Source organism: Micromys minutus, assembly GCF_963924665.1.
Source record: "Micromys minutus genome assembly, chromosome: 29".
Classification (NCBI taxonomy): Eukaryota; Metazoa; Chordata; class Mammalia; order Rodentia; family Muridae; genus Micromys; species Micromys minutus.
The window spans coordinates 30,055,616-30,067,474 of NC_137964.1; the positions used below are offsets into that span (position 1 = coordinate 30,055,616).

At 50.5% G+C, this 11,859-nt stretch overlaps 1 protein-coding gene across 2 annotated transcripts in view; it reads right to left on the minus strand.

Annotated features, from left to right (window-relative positions):
* FBXO21 (F-box protein 21) overlaps positions 1 to 10,461 on the minus strand; it is a 30,083-nt gene extending 19,622 nt beyond the window's left edge. For both annotated transcript variants that reach the window (XM_080940471.1, XM_080940470.1), the window contains exons 1-4: positions 10,214 to 10,461; positions 9,348 to 9,483; positions 7,260 to 7,354; positions 728 to 849 (exon numbers count right to left, since the gene is read on the minus strand). In XM_080940471.1, the coding sequence (XP_080796597.1) occupies positions 728 to 849; positions 7,260 to 7,354; positions 9,348 to 9,483; positions 10,214 to 10,452 (592 nt within the window). In that variant the 5' untranslated portion in view covers positions 10,453 to 10,461. The remainder of the gene's footprint in view (positions 1 to 727; positions 850 to 7,259; positions 7,355 to 9,347; positions 9,484 to 10,213) is intronic.
* Positions 10,462 to 11,859: the final 1,398 nt, after the last annotated feature.

The following is an 11,859-nucleotide window of genomic DNA, read 5'->3' on the forward strand; positions in this document are numbered from 1 at the left end:
GATTCCTCAGAGTCCGGCAAAGAGACTGGAGAACCATAATGGGTAGGACATGACCTAGAACATCAGAGGGGGAAGTCACCCATCTGGTGACCCCCAGGAGCAGGGAGGGTACATAAAGTACACATTTCACAATCACAGCATACGAGGGCTCCTACCTAAGAATTAAAAGTGTTTAAAAAGCCAACTTCTATTTTCTTACTGTTCCCCTAAGAACCCAGTCCCTGTCACTTGAACCACACCTCTCCCAGGAGCTGCCAATCCTCATGATTGGCAGTCTGCAGGCCCAGGCCTGCTTGTGTGTTGAGGTCAGAGGTCAACCTCAGCATCATTCTTGGAAGCAGTTCATCTTGTTTTTGCCAAGCTCACTGGCCAGGGAACTCTGCCCCATCTCCCCCTCTCCAGTGCTGAGGTTACAAAGATGCACCACGTCGGGCTTTCTACACTGGCCAGACTGAGATCAATTCTTCAGACCTACAGCAAGCACTTTCCTACTGAGTGTCCAGCCCTCAGTGTCACTAAGCCAGTGATGACTCTCTAGACACTAGATCACCTGAGCTGACAGGGAAGCCCTATCCAGAATCTTGCTGTGAGTGTAAGCATTGTCTGCCTCTTTTGAAGCCCACTAGCATGGCTTTCTTTCCCCTCTATTTAGAGGGACAGCCACCACAGGCTCTTTAAGGCTGCTCAGCTGCCGAAGACCCCTGTCAGCAGGCACAGACAGACCCACCTTCAAGATAGGACTCGTAGTCATCGGGCTGCTGCAGGAAAGCCTTGAGGTTATTGAGGATTTTCTGCTGCCGCAGGTAGTAAAGAATTTTCTTTGCGTAGTATTTCCAGGTCAGAGCTTTCCTAGAAAGCAATCAGACAACCCACTAAGCACTCAGCTGCCCAGCATCCCTGCCATTCCCCATACTGCACTTTTCAGAAAAACACAACTGCACCCAACTGACGATCCACCAGCACGCAGACATTCATACACTCCGTATGTCTGGAAAAAGGGTACGAACAGCATCCTGGGAGGTGAGTGCACTGTGCTGGTCCCCAGGGCCTGCTTCCAAACACTCAGGGCTCAGGCTGCTCCTTCTGTGCTCGGTGGCTTCAGGGAGTCCTTCCAGTACATCCATACTGATCACCTTTCCAGAAGTTACTTCCCAGAGAGGTTTTCGAAACTCAAACCAGCACCCTCAACTGTTACTCCTCACCTGCCTGGATAACTGGGGCATCCTAAGCCTTTTTCTTTCTCAGTCACCTTTCCTGAGACACAGTGAGCAATCAGCCCACGAGGGTCAGGCCTCTGGCCCCTCTCCCAACACCCTCATGAGTACCTGTCACTAACTTGGCAAGCTGGCCCAGCCTTTACGGGCGGTCTCACCCCCCTCCTCTTGCATGGCTTCTGCTTCCACGGTCTCCTTTCTCACCCTCTGTCACAGCCATCCAGGGTCCAGTCATGCACACATCCACAAGGGCATGGCTCTGCTCTAGTCCTCCACCACTGCCACCTCCTCACATTAAAGCCCACCTTCCAGTCAAAAGGTGATTTAATGTCCCTCTACTGCACCCCTTTACCTCTGAGTCTCAAATCCAACTGTTCTTGCTCTAGCCCTGTGCCCAGATGTGTCACCTGGCACTTCTATTCCTCAGTGGAATGTTCCTTGCCAAGACACTTACAGTCTGTTCTTGTACCTTCTCTTGCCTCCCTATTCAGAGAGCCTGAGTCAGGCCTCCCTCTAGTCTACCTAAAGGTGCCCAGCAACCCCTCACACCACATGTCACACAGCATTTCCCCTTGGGCGTCCCACTTCCTGCCAAGATAAACAGCTTAGCCGTTTTTATCGATACCTATGATCTTGTGAAGGCAGAGATTTGGGGTTGTTCAAGGCTGAATCTCCAGTGCCCACAGTAACATCCGATGCATTGTGGACGTGCAGAAAACCCATGCACGAAGCACATGAGGTCTCCCAAACACTCGGTCCTTAAGTGGGAGTTAGGACTAACGTGTGTGGCAGCCTCTGAGAAGCAGTAAAATCCTCTCCATCCAGAGTTGTCTGTCCTGCCTGCTCTTTAACCTCTGTTGTGAAAAGTTCTCTTTAACACATAAAGGAAGCAAACACCACAGCCACAGCTCAGGTCAAGGCACACGGCTCTGGAACATCATGCCACGGTCACACTTCATAACTCTGTGGCCATTTTCTGCATCTCTCTGGAGCAGCAGTTCTCAACCTTCCTTAGGCTGTGACCCTTCAGTACAGTTCCTCATGCAGTGGTGACCCCACCATAACACTATTTTCATTGTCACTTCATAACTGTTATCTTTGTACTGCTGTGAACAGTGATGTAAATGTGTGACATACGGGTTACCTGATGTAGGACTCCTATGGAAAGGGTCGTCTGACACACAAAGGAGATGTCACCCACAGGTTGAGAACCCTGCCTTGTCATCTACAGGGGCCCTCTCTCTGCTTCCCGGCTTTAACAGTAGCTTCCCATCATCTGAAATACATTCACATAAGCGCTGACTTGCTCTGAATGTCTTATTAGAAAGCAGGAGAGGCTGGCAATAAAGTTACCAAGTCTGAGTTTTGATCGCTACAATCTACACTGGTAGAACAACAGCCAATTGCTACAAGCTATCCTTGATCACCACACGCACAGGGCACAAGAGTACCAAGTATACACTCATGAACAAGACAAACATTGACACATAATAAATATACAAGGAATCGGCTGGACAGGCTCCATGGATTTAGATGCAGGTATGAGGGTAGCTGCTGCCCATGCAGGTGGTGCAGTCTGTGGGCCCACCTGTGGGCCCAGAGCTGTGAATGATTCTCCAGCCTTCTATCCCAGCTCCACAAGGAGCAACATAGGCCTGTGTCTATGATCCTCTCAGAAAGCAGAGGCAGGGAGGGCCTGCAAGCAAGGCCAGCCTCGACTACACAGTGAGGCTACCTTAAGAAAAAAGTTAGAGTTGGATGGAGGTGGTGACAATGCCTGCCTGGGCCCTTCTATGGGACCAGTGGCAACTGCTGCTCATTGCTCAGGTCTAATTCCTCAGAGGTGTGTCTAACTGAACCAGCCCTTCCAAATTAGTGAGACTGTCTCCATTCTTTAGTTTCCTGATGGAATGAGATGCAGCAAAAACAGGGTAAGTGCTCAGACTATCCTTTTTACTCATTTTTTTCAAACATTGACATCCGACTCTCCTTCAGAGACCAAGTCATGGTCTTGAAAACTGTCCGAGGCATGGGTCCTCCACCAGGCTGCTGCCCCACTGCCACAGGTTTGGCCCACGGATGCGTCGTGCAGGCCCCACACTGAAGCGAGGGGAGGGGTTGGTAGCAGTCTTGCTGACTTGCTCTAAGGTGCTGAGAAGCTCTGGGTCCATCTTGTACATTTCCAGCCTGAGAAGCAGCCATTTCTCCATGACCCTGGCCTGCACTGGGGGAAGCAGTAGCTGAAGATGGAAGTCTGCAAGCCAGGATGCCATGCCTACTTGGCTGGTCAAGGGGTCCCACTGACACTGTCAATTCAGATTGAGAGGTACACAGCTTTGACTTCCCCGCCTTCTGTGTATATCCATACTCCTGAACTACTCTGCCTCTCACAGCATAAGCGATAACAGGATGGTCATACTCACAAGCTTTACCACACATTTTTCATCTTACACACAGGCCTGGCCTCAGGGTAATGAACAACTGTCCCGTCATTTGAGTATGAAAGCCAATGGGCATTCTGCATATGACCTTTCCATGGTCACTGCTCAATTTTCTTTCTTATTAAAAAAAGTTTAGGTTTGTTATTGTGTGGACAAGTGTGTGTGTGCGCCCATCCATGTGCATGTGAATGCATACCATGAGGCATATGTTACAGTCAGAAGGCAACTTGCAGGATCTACTCTGTGCAGCACAGGACTGGAACTCAGGACTTGGCAGCAAGTATCTTTATGTGTTGAACCAGCTCAGTGTTCTTCCAGCTAGGGACTAGTCAGGGCTCCTGTCCTAACCACACACATAGTACTGTATCTCCTGGATAGGTTGTATTCATCGTCAGGAGATCAAGTTAAATACATCTAGTGCTCACCAATAGGCTTGAGTCGAACTACCTCTGTGGTTTTGAGTTTCAAACTCCATTTCTAGCAGATGTGTCAGAAAGAGACCAAAGTCTGCTTTCTTCCAAGTTGACAAGTTTGTCTTTAGCCTTTAGACTTGGAAGTCAATTCAGCTGGATATAAAAATCATTGGCTGGCATTTTCTTTACATCTTGGAATACCTTTTTCCTCTGGCATAAAGTGCTTGTGTGGAAGTCGGAAGATACAGTCATTCTCCTGCACAGAATTAACTTCATCCATTTTGCCTGGATACCCAAAGGCACTTTTTGATTCTAAAATCTAAAACTTTATTACAAGTGTCGTTCTGGGCACTGGCCACTGAAGCCACATTCTCAGGCACAACACTAACTTTTTAATGCACTGTGGTAAACTGTCCCTGCAGACAGCGCTTTCTGCAGACCTCACAGAACAGCACAGGTGCACTCATCACAATCTCAGAGAGGGCACTTGAGTATCTACAGAAACTGCTCGCTCCCCACTGTGCTCCCCACCACAGGAATGGATGCAAACAGGGTCACCATGCAAACTGGCAACTCCAAACATTCTAAGAAGCACAACATTCCCTGCCATTACATTGTGTCCCACCAAGTGCAATGTTGTTGCAATCTTGTTTTGAACCTAATTACTAATATATACTTTCCTGGGTTACACAATTTCCATTTTTCTGATGACCTGACTTGTCTGAGTCTTTCCTGTAGACTTTAACATTCCTCAGGTGTTTCCGAAGGTCAATAGGCCAGGCTGAGTCACTCTCCTTAAAAGTGCTGCCTGCCTCCCTTTTCCTGTCATGGCAGCCTTTGAAGAACACTGCCAGCTTCCCAGCCTGGCCCTGCAGCCAGTGTTACAGTGTCAGCTGCTCACTCTCCACAGTAAACTTTTGAGTGGAAGGCTGACCTGCTGGATTCCAGCTGTGTATCCAGCTCCAGTCCCTACTCCACAGCTGCCTCCCTCTCTTACAGGGCTCCTCTCCTACATCCCTCTGTCCACATTTGTTTCCACAGAACTCTGCTGAGATCACAAGTGCCCTCACAGTCCTACTAACTCACAGTGCACACTTCCCACCACACTTATTTGAACACCTTTTCCCCCTGATTCGTCTTGTAGATTTACTTTCCGTACTTACTTATGACAACATTATTTGGTTGGAGAGACAACTGAACACAGTAAAGACCTTCTCTCCCTCAGACTTTGGTTGCCTCTTTGTGTCTCCTGGAGCACCTCTGTATTGGGTATTAATTTGGGGGAAACTAACAACTTTGTGATAAGTTTTTGCACATTTTCAACACACTGCCTAGGGAATGCAATCCCAAAAACACACACGGCTGAGAACCGAAGCCCAGGGAGTAGACACTGTAGTACACAAGTGGCTGTCCACCAGCCAGGGAGACCCAGGAAGATGGAGAGTAGTTGTTACCAAGGGAACTCCTCCATTAACAGCTGGGACAGGCCTCTTGGGGTAAAACTCTGAGAAAAGTAGAGAAGGGTCTGTCTGTCACAGCCTCAATTTTGTCAAACAATGATCCTTCTCCACCTTGTCATGTAGTTAGGATAAAATAGGTCAAAGTAGGTCACTATCCAAAACCACACAGATGGGTTTGGACAGATGGCTCAGCAGTTAAGAGCACTGGCTGCTCTTCCTGAGGACCTGGGTTCAATTCCCAGCAACCACACAGAAGCTCACAACTGTCTGTAATTCCAGTTCCAGGGGATCTGACACACATACATACAGGCCAAATGCCCATGCTCATTAAACAACCAACCAACCAACCAGAGTGATCACTGGCTCTGGCTTTGACATTCAACAGTACAAAAGGAAAACCCCCAGTTGGAGTCAGGGAAGGCCAACAGAAAAGCAGGGGTGGGAAGGACAGGGAAAGAGTCAACGAAGGAAAAAAGTCCACCACCAACAAACCAAAGCCAATAAAGCTCACCACACACATGCTGTGCCTAAGGACTGTTACAAGGCCACACAATCCTGTCAGTGTGCACTCCATCGCACACATGGACACTCAGACAGGTGAGGGGTCAGGGCAAGCTCCCAGGCACTAAGCAGGGCACTTGGCCTCTTCCTACAAACACCCATGAAACTCTGTCCCTGGTCCGGACATTTCTCCATGCATCTTTATCCAGGACTTTTAGAACAGAAGGTCTCTCTCACAGCAGGTTAGGCTTCAAGTAAGTCACCGTGTACTAGAAATTAAACTTTTCAGCAGAAAATATAAAACATACCCATTCTAAACAACAGTAAGAGATAAGAGGTCATTTTTAAGTGATGTGTCCACCGTTGCCTGAAAAGGTCAAAAGAGGGTTCAGATTAAGTGGCACTGGTGTTATAGGTGGCTAGCAGCCACCCAACTTAGGTGCTGGGAACTAAAGTCAGGTCCTCTGTACAAGCCGAGCGATTCATGCTGAGCAGTCTGTCTCTCTAGCCCACAAGGGGCTCTTCTTAACCGGAGTGTGTCTGTGGAGAATGTAGGCTCACCCTGCCCTGCAATCTTAAACCAGCAGCCCATGTAGGTAGTTACTATTTATACAACTACAAGAAAAGGGGTCTGTGCGTGCTCAGTAAAGCCACATGTGAGCGTATATGGAGGCCCTTGGTCAATCGAAGGTGTCATTCCTCAGGAGTCACACACACAAGCTTTAGAGACAGTCTCTCCCTGGCGTTTGGTGCTCTCCATGTGGCTCAGCTGGTGGCCATCAAAGCTCATGACACAGGGGCTCGAATCTGGATCCTCGCTGACCATCTCCCCTGCTCTTGACATTTTTTAAAGACTTCATTGAACCCAGGTTTCACTCTGTATCCCAGGTGTTCTGAAACTCATTACGCACCTCTCACAGCTGCTGCTTCTCCTGCCCCGACCTCCTGACACTGGGATTTCAGGTGTGAGCCCGTGCAAGGCTTTCTGGGTATTTCTGAGGCAAGGCTGACTGAGTCCATGGGTGAGGAACTCATAGCTTCGGGGACTGACAGTGAGTCAGTTGTGCATACACCATATGTGCACACTGAGAGCGCACATACACCAGGCTTTTCAAAACGTTACTGTGGTATAATGTAAGGTATCTGGGAACACCACAGTTCTTCCACACACACCACAGCAATCCCCCCTGCAGTTATTATGGTGTCGACCCCAGGAAAGCTGTGGCTTACCTTCCTTCCATGTTTAGGATACACACCAGTTCATCCTCAAAGAAGATCTCTGGGCCCTCAAGGTTCTCAATGTCACTGAAGCCATTACAAGGAACCTATGGGGAAGACACATAGGAGGATCATCAGTTAGCATGGCTGACCCTGGCAGTCCCAAGTGACAGAGGTCACACATGGAGATAGTGACAGGGGCTTTACATACTGCTTCCTAGGGCCTCCGGGGCAGAAAGCAACGTGGCAGCTGCGGCACATTCAGACCCTGGCACCCGAGGCTCCAGCCTCACACTCACAGAGTCCGAGTTTCTGAGCCTACTGCTGCCAAGTCCTCACGTGTGGACACAGGCTAAGGACTGCAAGACCCCCCATCTCCCAAGGTGTCAGCTATACACAACTAGGAGGGGCCAGAGGCATAAGCCCAAGGCAGAGGTGCTCCTGAGGTTCTGCTCCTGAGGCTCCTGCATGTGTATCCTGCTTTGCATGTTGAGTTGATGGTGCATGTATGCAGAAGCAGTGGTACGTGTGTGTTGGGATGGAAGTGTAGATATGCTGAGGCAATAGTGCAATGGCTGTTAGGTGGAGATACACGTGTGTTAAGTTGGTGGTGCATGTGCTGAGAAGTGGTGGTTCATTAAGACTATCGGGTTAAAGTCCTGGGATTTTCCCTAGTTTTCCTCTTGAAAGCAGCCAGTGTTACAGGTTGACTTGTGTGCACATGGAGAAAACAAGAAAACCAATGTGCTGAGCCAAACTGATCACCCATCTATGAATCCACCCCTAAGCATGCCCCTGCAGCGTTCAAAGTCCACCACACATTCTAAGTAAGCAGTGACACAGGAAGGGGGAGGGTAAGTTCACTGACCCATCATTATTAGATAAAAGCACACACAAATACAGGTAGATCACAAGAAGAGCCTGTGAACCAGTAGCCCGTGACTAACCATCCTACATGTCTTGCACCAATACACCTGTGTGCGCACACATTTAAGCGAGGACTGAACGCATGTGACTACAGACTGGCTGGAGCACGGTTCCAGTCTGAACAAAACCTTGGTTCACTCTGCCGTTATGGAGCATTTCTATAAACAGAATGGGGAATGTCTATTTGTAGTTCCCATAGGGGACTGAGTTAAAATGTGTTCAAAGTCCAGGCCTGCCCTTTCAAAACGTGACACACCGTGAAAACGCTGTTCATAAACTCCACTAACAGTAGAGTGGAAAAATCAGAAATAACCTTCAGAAAATAACCTTCATCAACCTAGAAGAAGGAAACAAGTAATGTCAGCTACTCTGGTTGACACACGATCTGCTGGGACGGGAAGTATGAGAGGGGACGACTTCCAAGCTCTCTGAAAAGTAGTGAATGGAAGGGACACCCATTTCCATGGGACATTCTGGACAAGGGAGAAACGACAACTAACTCCAAACCAGAAGAGAAACACACATGTCAGCCATTACAGAAAAGCAACACACCACTGGAGCCAGGCCTGAGGATGTCTACTTGGAATCGCAGCCCTCACAGGAGGCTGGATGGGAGTTCAAGGCCAGCCTGGGCTACACAGTGAAACTCCTCTCACAGAACAAAGAGCCACAGTGGTAACAAAAATGCTGGGGAGCAATGGGACTGACCTACGGGAAGCTTTTAATGGCTCCTTAACAAATAAACGCAGTTCAGTGCTGAGCATTGACTTCTGCAGCTTCCTGGGAAAAACAGCACAGGAGCTTGACAGTGTTCAAACGCTGATGACTCTCAGATCACGCAGCGGCTGCAGGAAGCGTGTAACAGTCTTCAAGAGAAATAAGGCTTATCTGGACCTGCTGAACACCGCCCTCTGTCCCTCCCAGCTCCTCAACACCCCACACCCTCTGGCTTTAGAAAAGTAGGGCTGGCAGGGACAAATGGCCCCGTGTTGTTGTTCTGCGGGAGGGGAGAGGACACAATGACCATTATAACCATGTAAGCAAGGGATTGTGTGAGCGTTGAGAAGGGAAATAAGAGCAAGAGCTGAGAAGCTAAGGCAGGCGTACACGAACGAGCTTGCTTGCTTGCGCGCGTGCACACACACACACACACAGAGCATAACAGATGCTTACGTGCTCTGAAAAGAACCGTTTGGAGAAGGAGGCTACAATCTTCCGGGCTTCTAACCCAGCTTTCTGCCGAACTTTATATTCCTCTAACCAATTGACGTAGTCGGTGGGACTGTAGTGCTTCATCAGGGAGGGCCACCTATAAGGGGAGAGAACACGCAGCTCAGCTCCGCAGAGACTGCAAAAACCACGGAGGAGCCTTCGGGCAAGGGAGGGGGGAAGAGGAGACCTAGCAGAGGCTCTAGCTGCAATATCCATAGGATATGCATGCATTCCCTCACTACTCAGATGCAGTGACCTTGGCGTGGCGACATGAAGACAGTTTCTATCCCCACGCCCCCCCCCCATCTCTGTGATGGCCACAATCTCGGCGATGCTAACGGTTCGCATTGATGGCGCGCCTCCTCAGCACCAGGCCCTGCAACCCGGGCCGCATCTCATTTGATTCCCGACTCTGCAAAAAAGGGGTCTTATCACGGAACGGGAGACCCAGGCTGTGGAGAAGGGAGGTGGACATCACCCCATCCACCCCCCAAGGTCACGAGCTAGAATGGCAGGTCCGATGCCGGCATCCTAACGAGCCGGGAATGCACTCCAACACTGCCTGCACGTAAACATCCTGCACCCAGCGGGCCACAAAAGATGCGCGTCCTCCCGGAGCTCGGAGGCGCGCGAGGCCGCAGCCCGGGGGCCGAACGGGAGGCCTGGCCGCGGGCGGCTGACGCGACCCCATCGGAGCTCCGGAGGCCCGGGCCCAGGCCTTTGTCTGCGGCCGCGGGAAGCGGACGGCGCGCCGGCGGGAGAGTAGCGGGGTGGGGCCCACGCGAGGCCCGGGCCGAGGGGCTGCGGGAACGGAGCGGAATGCTCACCTCACCCGGAACTGCTCCTTCCACACCTGCCCGCTGCTCTGGCACACCTCGCGCAGGCGACGGCAGGTGCTGGACACGCGGCCGATGTCCAGCGCCGTGAGCGAGCCGCTGCACAGGATGTACTCCAGCACCTCGCCTGGCAGCTGCACCAGGCAGCTGGGGCCCGTCGCCTCGGCCGCGGCCTCCTCGGCCAGCGCCGGCACCACCTCCATAGCGCTGTCCCCCGCTACCGCCGCCATCTTGTCCGCGTACCTGAGGGGCCGCTGCGCGGGCGCGCGCGCGATAGGAGCCTAAGAAGCCTCGCCACGCCCGCCCGGGGGCGTGGTCAGGGAGCGCCCCGCCCACAGCTGGTTTCCCACCACCCCTCCTTGGCCTGGAGCGCTGTTGCAGAGATTGTTTTTTTTCTTTTCCGGTCCTGACTATCAGAGGCATTTAAAAAAAATTAAGGCTGGGTGCTCGTTTTGGCAGCGCAGACACTAAAGCTGGAGCGATGTAGAGATTAGCATGGCTGCCACGCCTAGGATGACACGCAAATTCGGGGAGGTGGTGGCGCAGGCCTTTAAACCCAGTATTTGGGAGATGGAGGCAGGCATATCTCAAGAGTTTGAGGCCAGCCTAGGCTACAGAGTGAGTTCCAGGACAGCCAAGGATACACAAAGAAACCCTGTCTCGAAAATAATAATAATAGTAAAAAAGTGGGAGTGGGAGGGCTGGTGAGGTGTCTCAGCAGGGAAGCCTGGTGAGCAGAGTTCCAATCTCAAGCAAATTGTCCTTTGGCCTCCACCTACTCGATGTGACATGAGTCTACATGTACAATAACTAGAAGTTAAAGCTGACCATGGTGGCTTACTTTGAAATCCCAGCTCTCAGGAGGCCGAGGCACGCAGATCTAAAGTTAGGCTATCTATATTAAGATCCGATCTCAAAAGCAATTTGAGACAGAGTCTGACGTAGTCCACACTGGTCTTGAATGACATATGAATTTCTGGTCAGGCCCCCACCCTCGGCATCCCCCCCTGCCCCGCCTCTACCTCCCAAGAGCTTATATTACAGACATACACCACCAAGATGTACTTCGGAGGTGGTGGTGCAGGGGTGGAACCCAGGGCTTCCTGCGGATTAGGCATGCAATTTACTTCTCTAGCACCAAAATTAACCCGTTGAAAATGGCTTCTTCTTGGAAGTGATTTGGGCCTCTCCAAGAGTAACTCATTCTCCAGGGGGTGCTGGTCAAGCATACTATTTGCTTTTGGGGGACCCCTATTTCTAGCCCTATGATGGTATTGGGAAATAATAGTAACCCCTGAATCTATGTCCTGATTTTAGGCAAATCAAAGGATAGTGGGGTGCTCTCCTGTATATGACTGGGTCCCTTCAAGCTGCTGATCCTTTTGACTCTGCCGAGTGTGACACTAGAGGTGTTTTTAATTGCCTTCCACTCAACAGCCCTTCATTATTTGGGGGACATATATACCCTTACTGGCAATACAATAATTACCATATGTATACCCATTCCACAGGTAAGAAAACCAAGGCTTGTAAACCTAGTCATTGGTTGAGTCACAGGGAACAAGAATCTGGATTTGAACCCCTAATGCAGGTGGGAGTGTGTATTTTTCCAGTGCTTGCCACTGCTTTATTTTCTT